The 19,661-nt window shown below is 36.1% G+C and overlaps 1 protein-coding gene across 1 annotated transcript in view; it reads right to left on the minus strand.

Annotated features, from left to right (window-relative positions):
* Positions 1-17,508, minus strand: part of nek8 (NIMA-related kinase 8) — a 28,002-nt gene extending 10,494 nt beyond the window's left edge. The window contains exons 1-12 of the mRNA XM_056474431.1: positions 17,294-17,508; positions 16,918-17,027; positions 14,593-14,798; positions 13,034-13,266; positions 12,823-12,954; positions 10,550-10,758; positions 9,793-9,872; positions 9,493-9,680; positions 9,255-9,402; positions 5,188-5,264; positions 1,231-1,348; positions 926-1,076 (exon numbers count right to left, since the gene is read on the minus strand). Of these exons, the coding sequence (XP_056330406.1) occupies positions 926-1,076; positions 1,231-1,348; positions 5,188-5,264; positions 9,255-9,402; positions 9,493-9,680; positions 9,793-9,872; positions 10,550-10,758; positions 12,823-12,954; positions 13,034-13,266; positions 14,593-14,798; positions 16,918-16,964 (1,589 nt within the window). The 5' untranslated portion in view covers positions 16,965-17,027; positions 17,294-17,508. The remainder of the gene's footprint in view (positions 1-925; positions 1,077-1,230; positions 1,349-5,187; positions 5,265-9,254; positions 9,403-9,492; positions 9,681-9,792; positions 9,873-10,549; positions 10,759-12,822; positions 12,955-13,033; positions 13,267-14,592; positions 14,799-16,917; positions 17,028-17,293) is intronic.
* Between the last annotated feature and the right edge of the window lie 2,153 nt (positions 17,509-19,661).

Raw genomic sequence — 19,661 nt, forward strand, 5'->3', positions numbered from 1 at the left:
GATAGCACTAATACAGCTTTTATGTAGGAGTGATGCTCTTTCGGATTAATAAATAGAATTTATAGAATGCTTTTGAAATAAATAAAGTGGTAATTGGTTCAATTATGATTGTAATGGTCTAATTATTAGAATAAGAAAAATTGTAAACAAGGCACAAATATGAATAAATATATAATTTTCACTAAAAGATTAATGCCCACAGAATTCAAGAAAATTAAATAAAACAAAATACTGTTTTTTATTATTAATTTTTGAATATATAGAACAACATTACCACAAAAAACAATAATGGTTAAGACTTACCACCATTTGACTAAATATTCTGGATTTGTCTTTTAAACAAAATAAGTTAAAAACCTCCTTTTAATAAGTAATAATAATACAGCACAATATAATCGTTTTTACTGTATTTATTTTGTGTTGAGCATGAGTGTTGTCCTTTAAAAAAAATTACTTTCACCAAGTTTTTGACTGGTAATGTTTATATGTACAGTTGAAGTCAGAATTATTAAACCCCCTTTGAATTTTTTTTCTTTTTAAATATTTCCCAAATTATGTATAACAGAGCAAGGAAAGGTAGGCTAAATTGTCCGCATTATATGTGTGTGAATGGGTGTGTATGGATGTTTCCCAGGGATGGGTCATGGCTAGAAGGGCAAAACATGTGCTGGATAAGTTGGCGGTTCATTGCGCTGTGGCGACCCCAGATTAATAAAGGGATTAAGCCGAAAAGAAACTGAATGAATGAACAAAAAAAATTGGAAAAAAATATTCAGGAGGGCTAATAATTCTGACTTCAACTGTAGTTTTATTTCAATAGTTTTGCCTTCAACTATACAAAACATACACACTAAATTACATAAACACCACATCATAACATTGTATTTTTTGTTCCTAATGAACAGTGAGAAGACACATTGAGTACCTGTTGTTCCCACAGGCCAGGATCTGGTGCTGTGTGCTCATGATCATGGAACAGTCGACGCCACACAACACGCGCTGGGCTTCGAAATCTGCTGGCAGGCTCACCTGCTGTGGGCAGTTGTGGCTATCCTGAGTGGCCAAACCGAGCCGGCCTGTCAGATGGAGAGATAACAGAGAACGAGTGTGATGAAAAAGAGAGAGAAAGAGGGAACGATGGAGCAGGAAATGCCAGCTCTGCCCGGAGGCTCTGCTGCTGTCTACAAGAGTACAAAAGAGAAAGCCTGACAAGTGATGTTGCTCATTTACCGTTGTCTCCTCGGCCCCAGGAGAAAACCTCGCGCTCATTGGTCACTGCCAGGACGTGGGATGCACCACAAGATACTTGAACCAGCTCATAACCCAGCAGAGCCTCCACTATCTTGGGCTGAATTCAAACACAAGGAACGGAGATCATAAATGCAATTAAAACTGCAGGACTTTTACATTTTGCAAGGATATTTTAATTGGTGTTTTGTTGTGATCCATCATGTTGCTATGGTTTATGGGATGTTGCCATTGTGTTGCTATGCAGTTGCAGTTGTAGCACATTACTCTGAAGTTTCTACCCAGCTAACAGGGAACGCTCTCAAAAATTCTGTAACGTTACCTAATAGTTGTGTAAATGTTAGCACAACACGCTATTAAAGGGCACCTATGATGAAAAATCATCTTTTGGAAGCTGTTTGGACAGAACTGTGTGTAGGTATAGTGCGCACACAGTCATATTGGGGTGATATAAACACAATAAGTCTCTTTTTTTAATTTCCTGACATTTAAAATAGCATCCATATTCCTCCCATTTAGAGGCCGACCGCTACGTGACATATGAGTGCTGTTTCCCTGCCCACCAAATTGATTGACAGCCCTGTATTAACATGTCTCTGTAGTAACATATCAACAAGACAGGACGTGCGCAAAGCAACTGGGATTAAAAGATCTGTTCAGCTCTCTCATCAAATGTGATCAAGAATGAGTTTTACAAGTGTAAAACATTTTTAAAACAGTGTTTGTAATAAATTACAGTGATTTTACCGTCTTTACTTTATCACCAGAGCCGCATGTCAGTACAATTATAAAAGAAGACTCTTCAATCCTGCTTTGTGAACATTAAATCAGGGTTTTTTTGTACATTATTATAATAACATTAACGGATATCAATATAGCAGTGGATATTAACATGTATCCTGTCACATTTGCCGTGCAAAAACAATGCAAAGTTAAATATGCATGCTGTCTGCATGTGTGTGTGTCTGTGTGTATGCGTGAACTTTGTAACAACATTGTGTGTGACTCAACGTTGCAACTCCACAACAAATACATCAAATAATCATTGGGAAAGTTCTTACTGTAGTATTTCTCACAAACTTTACATGAGATCTGCTTCCTTCATGTCTGTCACTGTGCTGTTTATCTGAGACAGCCAAGGCAGAGATTGGGGCACACTCTGACAGGCACATGGAATGGTGGGCGGGGAGAACTAGCATTAAAGGCACAGGCAACAAAAACAGCTACATGGTTGTTCAGAGCAGAAAATGCAATATTCTGAAAGCTATAATAAATAAACTGCTGGGTGTTTTGAGCTGAAACTTTACAGACACATTCTGGAGACACAAAAGACTCATCCTAAATCTTGAAAAAGGGGTAAAATAGGTGCCCTTTAATATAATGTTTTGGAACATTCTTGTAACGCTGAGAGAAAAACGTTCTTAGAACATTAATATAATATGTACAGAATCTTCTAATAACTTTTTAAAATAATGTTCTGTGAACATTATTGCACCCTTAAGCCTCTATAGATAATCCACAATGCTGCAGCTTGCCTGGTCTTCAATGAGCCCAAGAGAGCCCAAGAACACCTCTCTTTATCTCTTTGCATTGGTTACCCGTCGAATCAAGTTCAAATCATTAATGCTTGCTTACAGAACAGCTACTGGCACTGCACCCTCTGGAGGTCACCTGCTCCGAGCCTCCAGTCCGTGTGTGAGAACCACCTTGTGGTACCATCACAGAGAGGCTATAAGTCACTTTCCAAAACCTTTTCATTCAATGTTCCAGGCTGGTGGAATGATTTCCCATTCCCACATGGACTGCGGATACTATAAATTCTGAGTGTGCCTCAAATAGGTGATTGAGCTTAACAAACCACCCATTGAAATCACACTTATTCATCTCACAAACAACACTGTGCATTTATGAAGTGTGCTTCTCACAGGTGAGTGGGCTTGACAAACCACCTGTAGAAACACTTGTTGAATCGCAGAATGTCTCCTCAATCGTGAGTCACTTTGGACAAAAGCGTCAGCTAAATAACTAAATATAAATGTAATGTAAATATAAAATAACTTAAGTCTGTAACGTTTTGAAAACCCTTTAAATGACGTTATTATAACAAAAACATTATTACATCATTTAAAAAAATGCAATAGATGTTTTTGATGGTTGCCAATATGTTGCTAAGCAGTTACTAATGTGCCCTGAGTGACTTCTACTGTGTTCTGGGTGTTGCTAGTGTGTGGGGGATTGTTGTCATTGTGTTGCTTTGCAGAAACTAAACAGTGTATTAGCACACTCCTGTGGAGCTTCTAAGGTGTTGTGGATGGTTGTCAATGTGTTGCTATGCAGTAGCTAAGGTGTTTTTTTTTTTTCGTTTTCAAAACGCTGCTGTGGCGTTTCTATGGTGTTTTGGGTGTTGCAAGTGTGTTGTGTGTTGTTTTCAAAGTGTCGCTATGCACTTGCTAAGGTAGTCTGTTTTTTTAGCACATTGCTATTGTGTTTCTAGACTGTTCTGAGGTGTACTTGGTGTTGTGGGTGGTTGTCAATGTGTCGCTATGCAGTAGCTTAGGTGTTCTTACTGTTTTCAGAACATTGCTGTGGCGTTTCTATGGTGTTCTGGTTGTTGCAAGGGTGTTGTGTGTTGTTATCAAGGTGTTGCTATGCACTTGCTTAAGTATTCTTTGTGTTTTGAACACATTGCTATGGCGTTTCTAGGCTGTTCTGGGGTGTTCTTGGTGTTGTGGTTGGTTGTCAATGTGTTGCTATGCACTTGCTATGGTATTTATTGTGTATTTAACACATTGCTGTGGTGTTTCTAGACTGTTCTGAGGTGTTCTTGGTGTTGTGGGTGGTTGTCAATGTATTGCTATGCAGTTGCCAAGGTCTTCTTACTGTTTTCAGAACATTGCTGTGGCATTTCTATGTTCTGGGTGTTGAAAGTGTGTTGTTTTCAAAGTGTCGCTATGCACTTGCTAAGGTATTCTTTGTGTTTTTAGCACATTGCTATGGAGTTTCTAGACTGTTCTGAGGTGTTCTTGGTGTTGTGGGTGGTTGTCAATGTGTTGCTATGCAGTAGCTAAGGTGTTCTTATTGTTTTCAGAATGTTGCTGTGGTATTTCTATGGTGTTTTGGGTGTTGCAAGGGTGTTGTGTGTTGTTGTTAAGGTGTTGCTATGCACTTGCTAAAGTATTGATTGTTTTTATACACATTGCTATGGCATTTCTAGGCTGTTCTGATGTGTTCTTGGTGTTGTGGGTGGTTGTCAATGTGTTGCTATGCAGTAGCTAAGATGTTCTTATTGTTTTCAGAATGTTGCCGTGGCGTTTCTATGGTGTTCTGGTTTTGCAAGGGTGTTGTGTGTTGTTATTAAGGTGTTGCTATGCACTTACTAAGGTATTCTTTGTGTTTTGAACATTGCTATGGCATTTATAGACTTTTCTGGGGTGTGTTGTGGCTGGTTGTCAGTGTGTTGCTAGGCAGTTGCTAAGGTGTTCTTACTGTTTTCAGAATGCTGCTGGGGCGTTTCTATGGTGTTTGGGGTGTTCCAAGTGTGTTATGTGTTGTTATTAAGATGTTGCTATGCACTTGCTAAGGTATTCTTTGTTTTTAAACACATCGCTATATAATTTCTACTTCTAGGGTGTTCTGGTGTTTCTAGTGTGTTGTGAATGTGTTGTCATACAATTACTAATGTGTTCCGAATGATATTAGCACAGTTTCTAGGGTATTCTGGGTGTTATGGGTGGTTTCCAAGGTATTTTTGTGCAGTTACCAAGGTGTTCTGAATGTCTGTTTTAGCCCATTACTATGGGTAATCTGGGTGTTTAAGCACATTACTATGGGTCATTGGGTTATCTTTGGTCAAAACATGGTGTTAGTTTGTTTGAATCTTCAGCTTGCCTTTGCAAACATCAATATACCAAAATAAAACAACACATCTCCATAACCTACCTGTGTCACATCATTAAAGTTCCCATGACCAAGACAACCATTGCTTCCACTTCCAAACGTCATGATTATACCTCTGTCTGCAAAAAAAAGCCCAAAGCAAATTGAGCAGATTATAGTCACTGCTGACGGTAAACAAAGAATTAATAAACAATAGTTTCTCATCCAGAGCACACTGCTGCATGAGAAGAGCGACTGAACCGGAAGCAAGGCCTTTTAATCCTCTGTAACTGCTAGTGACTAATGATTCCCCTGCAGAGACGAATGGTAAAAGCATATCCTTTACTTTAGAGCAGACAAATGTACACCGCTGTGCTACAACTCCAGGGGACAAGAGATTAGCTTTAGCAGCGCGAACAAATGGTGCTTAATGAGCTCTGTTGGACAGCTACTAAAAAAGGGGTGATTGCGTTGTCCTTTCATCCTTTTTTAAACTTTATCAAAAATGTTCAAATTACTCTGTGCTTCATTTTGAGTAGAACGTCATCTTTGCAGCTTCAGGGTAAAAGTCGTTCACTTAAGTAACACTCCAGTTTTTTTGGAGTTAAACAGTTAAACCAGTTTTGAATCCATTCATCGATCTGTGGACAATGATGAATTGCTATTTTCGAGGATTATATAGGAGCTGATATTGATAGGGGCTGATATCATTGTGCCTGATCCAGACATTGTATGGCAGCAAAGTTCCTTGTTTATATTTCCAGAATAAGAGTATAGTTCCTAGACATATCAGCCTAGAATCTGAAGAACCTGGTCTAATCTGATTCAATGACCTATGCTAAACTGAGCTAAAGACCCCCCCCCCACAATACCTGACGATTGGCTGAATGGATTAAAAAATGGTAAATCTCAACTCTTTAACTCTAGGGGACTTGTAAAATGAATGTACATTACTACAGAAAGAAGCACAATGATCATCATATCAGTATATTATTTTCCAGACATGTAATGTTAGGCAGTATAAAGTAAAATAACGGCCCCCGCAATGCACAATGGATTTTTAAATAACATAAGGCACGAACAGAGGCGAACTGGCTGTGCAAATTATGCAGATTGCACAACGCATTTATAGTGAATGTGTGGAATTCACCTCAATCGTGTCTTCTGCAGAACTTTAAAAAGAATCAGCTTAATTAGAAAATTAGTATGAGGCGAAAAACATCCCATGAGTAATCTAGAGCAAGTGACATGATGTTTCATGTCTAGTGTGAACCCAGCATAAAGGCATGGTCAAACTGCACTTTTCCCCCTACTGATCTCCATTCATACGTATGCGAAGGCGCCAGACCAGAAACCCAAGCTTGCACGACAAGCTCTGCATGTCGCCGCTTTCCAAAATTCAAGCTTGGTGAAATCTGACCTGCGAATTCACATCACATAAATGCCTGAGACAGTGTTGCTAGATATAGCGGACTTTTTCCAGCCCAAAAGCTGTCCAAAACCCGCCCAAACGCACAAAAAAACTATAATTTTTATATTTTTTAATTGATTTAAATCTAAATTAACCTAGTTCTGTCATAATTGTTGGCGCTGCGTGATGCACGTGCACACGAAGGGGAAGTCAGATTTGTACGGGGAGTCAGATTTTGATATTTTGATACAACTTTCCTTCACCTCCTTTTGCGGGTGGGCTCACACTGTTTGCACTATGCACTGGTCACTACTAACTGAATGTAGTAGGAACACACAATTATGTGTTGTTAAAAAAAAGTTATAAAATTTTTCGCTCAAATTTTGCCATCGCCATTTTTAACCCACACAATCAAATTCAAAACCGCACAAATGCCCAATCTGGCAACAACAGCCTGAGACGATACAAAATCAAAACATGATTTCTTTATACAGAAATTTAAATTCTAATAAAATAAAATGTATATCAACCGATTGAGTGTCGCTTTATCTTGTTTTATCCCACCCTTTTATGAAGCACCTTCCAACCGAATTTACCTGTCCAGATGGAGACCTGTTTTAGCTGTATATGCAAACAAATTGTGTGGTATAGCTATTTTATCCAAATCAAAAATAGACGCCCCTCTGGTTTCATCTGTACAGCCAATCTAGGTTGCGTTTCCGAAAAACAGTTGGTTAGCCAACTAAAGTCACAAGTTGCGTAGTTACAAACAAAGTTTGTTGATTTGCCGTTCCAACGAACTTGTATGTAGAGGTGTAGTTAGAAACATAGTTCCTGGCTGTGTTCTATTCCCACTTATCCCCCCTATGCCCTATATTCGTTTAGAACATTCTAACATTAAAACTTGGAATTATAAACAAAAGCATTACAGTCATCTCTCTCAGGTGTAGTTTGCTTTCAAAGTGTTTTTACAGTTCAGTTTTACAATTGCGTTCCCTTCACAGTGCACTTTGAAAACATTGATGTCATTTTGAGCACAGCCTTGGCTCATGATGAACGCTGCAGGTGACCTATTATTTAAAAGCAGAATTTATGTTACGTCTTCAAAGCTTGTGAAAACTTTTCAAAAAATGAAAAATAAATAAAGAATATCCTACTTAATAATAATAATAATCATCATCATCATCATCATCATCATCAATAATGTTATTAAAGTAGAATTTTTTCATTTCCTAATAAATAATAAATATTAAATTTCATTTTTTGAATAAATTGCCTCATTATTTATTTATTTATATGATTTATATATGAGATTAGAATATGTGTTAGCTTTTGTAAGTGATTTTATGTTTTAGAATAGAATATGTAATATCCTCAATATTGTTTATAAAGGAAACACTGGCCCTATATGTGCTGTTTACATATATTTCAATTAATATAGAAAGCGAGTGCATGTTTTTAGCAAAACTAATATTGGAATTTTTTTAAACGCATGTGCGTGTAAAACAATACAATTTGCACAAATAAATGATTGGGTTCTTCTTTAAAGAAGTAGTTACTCCACCCCATTTAGAGCGTCATTATGGACGTTTTATGTAATAACTAACGTGGTTCAACCGATGGATCTGTGACAGAGAAACTACGGTTTTGGTAAACACTCGTCTCTACATCGTTCTTTCCCCAAACGATGCATCATACTATGATAGTTCAGCCGCGAGTTATGTCGTTGTTTGGGAAACACACCCCTGTATATGTTATGAAACAATGATGTCATCAGCCTATGTCTCGTCAATGCTACCTCACGTAACAATAGCTGTTTCCATCTAAAGATGCGAATTAAATTAATGCGCAAAACTGGAATATCGCATTTAAGACATGTGAATAAAGCAGCGTTTCCATCAAATGAGCCAAAGAGAACAAAATCGTCACTTCCTGATGAATTGGCGGCAAATTTCAACAGTAAAAATTGAATTTGCTAAGGTAGGAGAAGCTGCGTCAATCTTTTCTTTATTTAATAAATGACTTGCGCCTCAGAAGACAGTATGCCGACACGCAATGAACGCGCGATGGCTTTTGAAGGCGTCAGACGTGAACAGTTCTGGAAGTAATTAATAATATAATAACACTAATCTGAAATGGTTAAAGAGTTTTACAATGACCAAAACAACATTTCAGATGTTGTACAGTGTGCTCAGTTTGCTGGTTTGTCCATTCACATACATTTTGATCATCGCATGATCTCATATAACAAAATCACATGACTTTTTGAATGCGCATACTGGAATTTGTTAGGTAAAAGTGTGTCTATCATAGTTTATGCGCATCTTTTCTTATTGAATAAAAAGTTTATCCTACTCAGTTATACGCATGTTTTTATGCACATTTTTAAACTTTATGCACATCTTGGCGCTTCCATCAACCGTTTTTTTATGTGCATATCCAAAATGAGCTTAAAAATAGGTGAATGGAAACGTAGCTAATGACAACAACAGCAATGGCAAACTACATTCATGTGTTCATGCTACCAAAGATGCGCATGAAGAAGTCTTCTCCATTTTGTCTGTAACTCAGTGGCAGAATTACTGGAAAATAGAAATGTTTTTGTGTGTGCGCAGATATTTTTGAGATGACTGTTTACTGAAATTGCTTTGAATGAGCCAAAAAAAGGATCTGACAGGAAAAGCTCTGGCTTCGTGTGGATGTAACCTAGGAGGAACACCTGTTAGGCAGGTGGTGAAGAGGTCTCCACAGGACACAGATTTGATGGTGACTCCAGACTGGCCCTCTAGGAAGCGGGAGATGAACTGGGGCTGCATCTGCTCAACGGCGCCGGGCAGAGTTGGCTCACCGGATCCAACCGAGGGCGCCTGGCATAACGTCAAAACAGCATAAGACATGGGAAATGCAAATAAATATGACTTATATTCAATCCAAATGATGCAAAATGAGCATCACACCTCCCATGTGATGAGCCTCCCTGATTTGGTGACTCCCATCTTCTGTGTGCGTCCCAGAGATACTTGAATGACCTCAGTGTTTAACATGGGCAGACGGAGGGGAGTTGAAATGCCACTGCCCCAGGTGTAGACTGAGGATAAAGGCAGCGGGTGCATCATCTTTGAGGACGTCAGACTGGACAAGCCTCCTGGCAAAGTGGAAGAAGTTAGAATAATGGCACCAGAAGAAATATCTCTAGAAATATCAACAACAACAGGTTTTTGTAAATTAAGAGAGTTTTTAAGAAAGTAGCATCCCACCTCTGGTTCTGGTACTGGTTATCCAACCACCAGGTCTCCCATGAGGGCCTGTTTGTACATTAGAAAGTGGCTTTTCTATTCTAAAAAGAGAATGTTTTAATGAATTAATTACAAAAGGCAGGCAAACTGAGTATATATTAGAAGTTATATTTTGCGGCCAAACCATAATTCAAAACCAGTGTAATTAAATGTGGTAGAAAAGTAACTAAAAATAAACGCAACAAAATAGAAATGAAGTGAAAACTGTTAAAAATAATAAACAAAATTATTACATTAAATGTAAAAAAATTATTTTATATTTGTTATAAGTTTAAATATGCATGATAACAAACAAACAAGCACACACAATACAAAAAAGTTATATTAACAGCAGTGGAAAAGATATAAAATAAGAAGTGTGGTATCAAAAAGTGTCACAAAACAAGTTGTAAAGTGGAAGTAAATTTAAAAAATGCATATTAAAAAACATAAAAGAAATAGACAAACAAAATACAGATACAATACTTACCACAAGTTTCAAACACTTAAATGTGGCAAAATAAAACTATAATAATAATAATAATAATAATACAACTCAATAACAAAAACATATATTATAAGAATATAAAATGTATTTACAACACTTTAAATGCTCGTACCAAAAATTAAATTAAATTAAATTAAATTAAATTAAATTAAATTAAATTAAATTAAATTAAATTAAATTAAATTAAATTAAATTAAATTAAATTAAATTAAATTAAATTAAATTAAATACCTGCGCATTTTGACGTTGCCTATGTCAGTGTAGAGATTGAGCAGAGGCCTGATGCAGATGGGATGAGCCATTATCTCATTGAGCTGGGGTCTTTTGGACGGATCCAGATTCAGCATGTTGAGAATCAGCTGTCTCAACTCTGGACTGTAACGATCTGAAATAGGGGCAAATGTGCCGCTCATGATCTTCAGCACCAAGGCTGGCAGGTTCTGAAAATGGACAAGATGCACAGCTTATCGTTCAATATCCATTTAAAGCAGGTGCAGGTGAAAACAATAGTAATTATCATAACTTACTTTACCAGTTGAATGATTTCATTAAGAATTTTTGGCATTTTCTAAAGTTTTCATTAAATATGTATTCATTTGTATGCATTTCTAGAGCAAAAATCTGAACACAGGTTTAAGTTAGGTTCAAAATTCTTGTGTCTTTCTTTCTTTTTCTTTTTTTTACATTTTGGAGTCAAATATTTTTACAGAGGAGATTTTATGAATCTCTTAATCTCAGCAAAAAGCCAAAAATTCACAAATTTTGTGGGTGTAATTTTAACAGTTCTGTAATTACTATTATAGTACTGTAATTGTAATTATAACAGTTCACCATACGTCCCCATGAGATTGCAAACTTTGTTTATAATGCAAGTCAAATTTTAAATGTTTTGTTTTGCAAATAAGGCATTATTCATTCATTCATTCATTTTCTTTTCGGCTTAGTCCCTTTAATAATCTGGGGTCGCCACAGCGGAATGAACCACCAACTTATCCAGCATATGTTTTATGCAGCGGGAAACATCACTGGGAAACAGCCATAAACTGTTCGTTCACACCCATACACTATGGACAATTTAGCTTCCCCAATTCACCTATAGCGCATGTCTTTGGACTTAAGGGGGAACCTGGAGCGCCCGGAGGAAACCCACGCAAACAAGAGGAGAACATGCAAAATCCACACAGAAATGCCAACTGACCCAGCCGAGGCTTGAACCAGCGCCCTTTTTGCTGTGAGGCAATTGTGCTACCCAGTGCACCACCATGACACCCCAAATAAGGCATTATTTCATGAAATATGAACTAATTTGCATACATTTCTAGCACAGAAATCTGAATATTGGATGAAATCAGGTTTGATTTTGTTTTGTTTTTTGACGTATTAGAGTCAAATGTTTTTTACACAGGGGATTTTGGGATCCCTTTTTATCACTACTGCAGAAACACCAAGAAAGATATGATTTTACTAATACATTTGTTTAAATAACATGTATAAAATCAGGCAAATTATAACCGAAAAAAATATTTTTGTCAAAAAAACCTTCAAACTAAAGGAATGAATAAACCTGTCAATTTTGGTCCTGCTAAGGTTTAGATTTATGTCTCATATTGAGAAAATGCACTTTAAACATATGTAATGTAATTTAAAGTCCCCCTATTATGGATTATGAGCATTTTCAATGTTGTGGACATGACATTTGCAGTAAAAACTCAACACATTCACAGAGAAAGTTGATGTTAACATTATATTGAAACATCTGTTTATATTTTCCAGAACAACTGACCACAGAGTTAAGGGATCAGAAAAATATCAATCTGTAAACGTTTTGTACTTTAAATGAGGAAAATAAACATGCGTTATGGATGTGACCCAAATAGCTAGTTTAAAAGTATACAACCTGGCTTTGTAGACATTCTGTGAATTAAACTGCACAACCGAAAAGAAGCAATGATAATCAGAAGGCTAACAGTTGGCTCACTATAAAATAAACAAGATTGGTGTTAATTTAAGTAAGATTTTGGCATTTGTGAGGAAAAAGTGTCATTATGGATGTGTCATCTCTCTGTTATGGATGTGGCAGATGTAAAATTGACACTTGTGTGACTTTGGTCAATTAAATACAATCGTTAGAAAACATTGACACAGTGGCGTGACCGTCACAACCCCCAGCCCCAAACCAAATCTCTTTTTGAGAATTACTTTTCATGCAGTGTGTAACAGTCCTAAGTGGACACAAATTCCCAGCTGAGTTTTAAATCTAAAAGTGCACAGTGTATAGTTATTGACCCTCAAAACAAAAGATTCAATTCAGGATTGTTAACATGAGTCTTCATCCATTTGAATCTTTTATTCTTTTAGTCTTGACGACTAAAGAAAACATTGCCTGTCCACTTGTTGTGCAAGCACATAATGGGTCCCATAATCTTAAAATTGAGAGGTGCATGAAAAAAATGTCTAACCTTAAGGAATCATGACTCTGAATCAGTAAAGGAAATACATCTTACTGCTGCTTCAAACGCTCTTTTGAGACTAGCAAGCTCATAAAGCACACAGCCGAGGGCCCAAATGTCGCTCTTCTGGTTGTATGGCTTTCCTTCACACAGTTCCGGAGAGATATAACATGGCGTCCCAACAACCTGTCAAGAAAATCAGAATCTGAACTGAACTAAATCACATTCTGTCGAATCCAAATCAATGTCATCATCTGGCACTTACAGTATAAGCTTTGCTTTTGCTGACGAGGATCTTGGAAATCCCGAAGTCTCCTATTTTGACGATCATCTGGTGCTTGTCCAAGAGGATGTTCTGGGTTTTTAGGTCTCGATGTAGGATGAGTTTGTTGTGTACATGATAAAGGGCCAGTAAGATCTGAACAAAGAAATGTAAAATAGTGTCCTCATCTAACAGGGAGTTGCAGCGCTTCTGTATGTAATCAGCCAGAGTTCCACCTACAGTAATCAGAAAGAGATTATTTATTACAGACTATATGCATGTTACTTCAAAAATGTTAATAACATTAATAATTCAAAAAGTTCAAAAGCTAGTATAGTAAAGAATATCATGAAGCATTTTAAAGTTAGATATTATTGCAAACTCAGAACAGAAAAAATATTTCTGTGACCTGTATATTTTACATTTTATTAATTGTTTTAAACCTTTATTTGGAGGTGGACACTTGAAGTGATTATTTATTCTTTGTTGTTGTTGTTTTTTTGTTTGTTTTGGAAGAGTTTTTTATATGTTTTTTTGTTTTTATGTCCATTTGTTGTTGTCACTATGTGAGTTTTTTGGGTGGCACTGTTATGAAATGAGGACTCTTGACTGCAAACCAAATCTACCTTCAGGTAAATAAAGTAATCTAACCTAATAACACAAACAAATGTTTAGAAATGCTTTTAAAACATTTGTTTGTTTTATGAAACAAACATGTCTGATTTGACAAATGAAGATTTTAAATTATATCATATGATAGATTAAAGTCTGTACAACAAACAGTACCATACCCCACAAAACAAAACAAAACAAAACAAAACAAAACAAAACGAAATGAAACAAAAAACAAAACAAAACAAAACAAAACAAAACAAAACAAAACAAAACAAAACAAAAAACTGAAACAAAACAAAACAAAACAAAACTTGCCCCAATTTTTTTACAGTACTTAGCATTTACATTAGCATTTACAATACTTAAGTTTACAACTTCCAAAAATAAAAACTTTAGACTAGATTTTAGATTTTACATTATTCAAAAAATAATAAAATAAAATAAAAAATACAATAAAATTAAATAAATTTGTCAAAAAAAGATTTACAATACTTAGCATTTACATTAGCATTTACAATCCTTAAGTATACAACTTCCAAATATTAAAACTTTAGACTAGATTTTACATTTTACATTATTCAAAAACTAGTAAAATAAAATAAAATACAATTTTCAGCCAAAACAAACTGCATTCATAATAATTAAGGATCCAAAGAGACCCATTAAATGTAGCAGAAAAGTACAAATTAAAACAACTTTAAAAATGAAAAACATTAATGCACATGTATGAAAACCCTTCTGTTAAATGCTGTAAAAAAATAAATAAAGTAATAAGTGGTTAATGACTTAAACAATGCTGCCTGTGCCCAATATAATAGACTTTCTTGTAATGTGATATTATCTCTAAGAAATATAAAGTATAAAGCTCTTATAAAGAAATATAAAGCATTTTCTTCCTGTTTTAAACTAGAGAAACACATCAGAACGTGAGTAAAGAAGGTGCATGCCTGGGGCGTACTCCATTGCGATCATTAGTGCCTTGTCCTCCAGGAAGTTTTCATAGTACTCAATAATGTTGGGGTGGCTGAGAAGCTTGAGGACTTGGCATTCATTCTGAGCTGCGAGACGTTCATCACGGGTCATCTGCTCAACGGGAATCTCCTTCAAGATGACCAGCGCACTATCAGTCCGTCTGCGACAGAGGTGCACGATCCTGTCACACAACAATATTTGTTACATTCACAGCAGCAGCTTTAGGTTTTAGGATACTGATATCAGTTGCATCTCTTCTATACAGTGCTTAACAGTACACTTAAGTGAGTGTGAACTACGCATGGGACGATAACTGGTTTCAAGGAAAAGTCAAGGTTTTTCTGTTTAACATGTTCTGTTATGTCATTCTTAAGGGTAAAGTCAGAATTATAAGCCCCCTTTGAATTGTTTTTTTTTTTTTTAGTTTTTCCCAAATTATGTTTAACAGAGCAAGGACATTTTACAGTATGTCTGATAATATTTTTTCTTCTGGAGAAAGTCCTATTTGTTTTATTTCGGCTAGAATAAAAGCAGTTTTTATTTTTTTTAAAGCCATTTTAAGGTCAAAATTATTAGCCCCTTTAAGCTATTTATTTTTCAGATTGTCTAAAGAACAAACCATCGTTATACAATAACCTGCCTAATAACCCTAACCTGCCTAGTTAACATAATTAACCTAGTTAAGCCTTTAAATGTCACTTTAAGTTGTATTGAAGTGTCTTGACAAATATCTAGTCAAATATTATTTACTGTCATCATGGCAAAGATAAAATAAAACAGTTATTAGAAATGAGTTATTAAAACTATTATGTTTAGAAATGTGTTGAAAAAATATTCTCTGTTCAGCAGAAATTAGGGAAAACAATAAACAGGGGGGCTAATAATTCAGGAGGGCTAATAATTCTGACTTCAACTGTATGTAAGGGTTTTTTGTGTGTTGTAAAGAAATCTGTGCTTTTGAAGCGAATGAAGAAAGCAGAAGTCAATGGTTATTTTAATTATTTAGCCTGACATGTTTATTGTTCCAAAATATTTTAAATGTTTCCTAAAATAAAATATATTGTGTTCAGTGGGAGAATAAAAGTTAGACAGACATTTTAAAAGAACATATTTTAGAGTAGGCCGCCAAGGTGGCGCAGTGGGTAGCACGATCGCCTCACAGCAAGAAGTTTGCTCGTTCAAGCCTTGGCTTGGTCAGTTGGCATTTCTGTGTGGAGTTTGCATGTTCTCCCTGTGTTCGCGTGGGTTTCCTCTGGGTGCTCCAGGTTCCCCCACAAGTCCAAAGACATGTGATATAGGTGAGTTGGGTAAGCTAAATTGGCCGTGGTGAATGTGTGTGACTGAGTGTGTATGGGTGTTTCCCAGTGTTGGGTTGTGACTGTAAGAACATATGCTGGATAAATTGGCAGTTCATTCCGCTGTAGCGACCCCAGATTAATAAAAGGATTAAGCCAAAAAGAAAATGAATGAATTTTCCAAAGAACTTATGAATTTTTCAAATAACCCATTTTGTACTTAAAAAAAAAAAACTTTGTGGAATGTAAAAGTTTTATGGATGTTTAAGGTTCTTCGTGAACCATTTTCAGTAAAGAAAGCTTAATATTAAATTGTAGAAGAACCATTGTTGGTTTTCCAAAAAATCTTTCACCAAGCATGTCTTAAAATGACCACTTTCCTTAGTGTAAAGAGCATATTAAAAATCGAAAAATCTTCCACTGTATAGCTTTTGTAAAATAAAAATATAGTTTATTGTGAAAGGTTTTAGAAGTGGAAGCATTAATGGCAATAAATATTAGTATGTAAGTATTTTAATATCAGTGATTAACACGCATACAAGTAAATATACAGTATACGTCTATTTAACCATGTTTGCTGCTGCATTTCCGTCAAAGCTGTAGCTAAATTACGACAGCATTTCCGAAAGCACCTTAGTAAATGTTCTTTTGACATGTAAATCTTAAAAGTGAAGAGCGACCTGTTGCTTAACAGTTCTTTTCTCTTTAAAATGGACAGTGAGGAAATCCTATTCACAGTCACAGTGCCGCTGTAAGCAGTTGAATAGAGTGATAATGTCTCTGAAGGAATGCGGAAACGCGAGAAACCGATCCTGTAAGTTATATTCCGTTAGCTCTGATTCTGAGAGGAGCTCCAGATGTAAAGTGCTCCAGCTTCTCAAGTAAATCTTTTGCCGAGTTTAATAGCGTAAAGACGTGTTATTTTTTTATAAAGCAATCAACTTCAGACGTCACTAAAAGCCCTAAAGCGAACTAATAATGCGTTAGTAGTTTTATTTAAGTTACCCGAAAGCTCCTCTGCCGACCACTTTAATCTTCTCATACTTCTCCATGTTTTCGCTGGCTCCAAAACGCGCCCCGTCACTAGGCAACACTTCCTGTACCCCTACAGAGTTCTAGAGGGGACAAAATAAAGCAGAATGGGAGTCTGAATCCATCGATTTGCCGAAGAAGTTTTGTACTGGTGATAGGGAATATGATCTTTTATGAATCAGCAACTCGAAACCAGTATCAAAGTTTGCTTTTTGTATAACCCAAAAAGCGGACTTTAACAAAAAGTGTATTGTCAATGAGGCTGTTGTCCCTCAGTGGTGTAAAGTAACAAATTACAAATAGTCCAACTACTGGAATTAAGTAGTTTTTCTCAGAAATTGTAATTTACTAAGTAGTTTTAATGGGTCCGGGTCCAGATCGAATCCGGGCCGGATGAGCTACTCCATCGGCGGGTCCGGATCGGACGCGGACCGGATGAACAGCTTCATTAGCGGATACGGGTAAGGTCTGGAACGGGTCCGGTTCGGATCTGCAATTATCCGTTCCGGATCCGTTGCGCTGTGCAAGTTGACTCCAGTACGGACGGATCCTTTCCGAATCATGTAATACCTCCGGTGCGGATTCGTTGCTGGGGCTGTTGGTACTTTTACTCCACTACATTCCTTCAACCTGCAGTCACTACTTTATTTTATTATTATTATTATTATTATTATTATTATTATTATTATTATTATTATTATTATTATTATACTGTATTTCTTGTCTATGGGGATTTTAAAAATCAGTCCTGCGATTCCTGTCTAATCAAATCGCACATAGAAGGTAAATCGCATCAAAATTAACTACCTCAAGAGATGGGCGATTTAAAATTGCAGCAAACTGTTTGGAAGCATTAAAAGTGTCCAAAATCTTTACATTGACCAGAGACAACCTAAGCTCAACAAAATATCACGTCTAATGATGTTACAGCTTGGCGTTGTGTGGACGTTACCAATATTACATCTATCAGACGTTGGATTTTGGTTGCCATACCTAATGAATAAATGTCAGTATTTGACATCAATATGACGTTGGTTTAAGATTTTGGCTTTATGTTAGATTTTGATCACTTTTTAACACAACCTAAAATCAACTAGATATTAACATAATTTGACGTCGTTATTTGACATAAAAATAACTTTGTCCTTATAGATGCTGGCTTGACATTGAATTTTGGTCACTTTACGTCACGACTTAAATTTAACCCAATATTAACGTCTTATGACGTTGTGTACCTGCTGGACAATAACTAAATGCATTACAGAATGTTACGTTTACACACATCCACAAATGACAAATTACTCATACTTTAAGTATGATTTTTCAGTACTCTTTGCACCACTGTTGTTCCTAGCATGACGCTGAACATCTCTTAATACTTTTATCTAACGTTAAATACATCTTGGACATTATGTTATGTAGTGCCAGTGTTGGGAATTAATATGTTATAATGGTAAGTCTCTCTTTAAATAAAACAAATAAATGTATTACTTAGTTACTTTTTAAGGAAAGTCATGTGAAAGTATGTTTTGCATTTTTTTAAGAGTAAGATAGCGATAATATGACAAGTCGTTTTAACATACAGGCCTAATCTACAAAGTGTATAGTCGCTAGCCAAATAGAGTCTAATTTCAGGCAAATCACTAGGCTGCTAGTACTTACTAGAACTTTTAATTCTAGTGTTTATTCATCAGATACTAACATTGATACTTCAAAAGTCAAAAGAGACTTGTAACTACTGTTGTTACTAGTAACTATTATAAAATGTTGGCATTAACTTTTGTAATGATCAGTCAGTGAGATCCTCTTCAGTTTTAAAGTCCATGTGAAATCAAAATTCACTCATTTTTCTTCAGCTTAGTTTCTATTTCAGAGGTCGCCACTGCAGAACGAACCACCGACTATTCCAGCATATGTTTTACGCAGCAGATGCCCTTCCAGCTGCAACCCAGTACTGGGAAACACCAATGCACACTTATTTACACACACACACACACACACACATTCATACACTATGGACAATTATTAGTTTATCCCCTATACGGGATGACTTTGGAATACAGGTCTTTGGACCAAAGCACCCGGAGGACACCCACACCTACATGGGAAGAACATGCAAACTCCACACAGAAATGCCAAGTGACCCAGCCGGGATTCCAACAAGCAACCTTCTTGCTGTGAGGGGACAGTGCTAACCACTGAGCCACCGTGCTGTCCCTGAAATCAAAATGTACATTGTTTATTATTGTTAGGACATATTGTTATTCTTTAGGTTAATAATTAATCTGTGCAAGTTAATGAACAGAAAAACGAAATGTTTTTGTAATCTCCAATCAAAATCTGACCATATGCTTCCTCATTTGGAGTGGTGGTCCTTCTTTTTCTTTGACGGCTTCAGCCACTATATTCTTAACCACCACACCTGTTACACTAGCAAAACAAACTAAGTACATTTTCATTTTATACAGACTATATCAATGTAACCTATTGTGACTATACATATTTTTATGGCGTAGCAGTTAATTCACCTTTATTTGTATAGCGCTTATAAAATGTACTCATTGGTACTACTTTGCAGGCATCAGTGTCTAATTAAATTGTACAAGCATCTATTGAATAAATACTAATATGTAAAAAAGTGTTTATTTACTAGCTTATAGCATAACCCAATGTTTAAACACTATATGTATTGCCTATTGAGTACTAGTATTTAATGA

The sequence above is a fragment of the Danio aesculapii genome, chromosome 15 (genome assembly GCF_903798145.1).
Source record: "Danio aesculapii chromosome 15, fDanAes4.1, whole genome shotgun sequence".
Taxonomy (NCBI): Eukaryota; Metazoa; Chordata; class Actinopteri; order Cypriniformes; family Danionidae; genus Danio; species Danio aesculapii.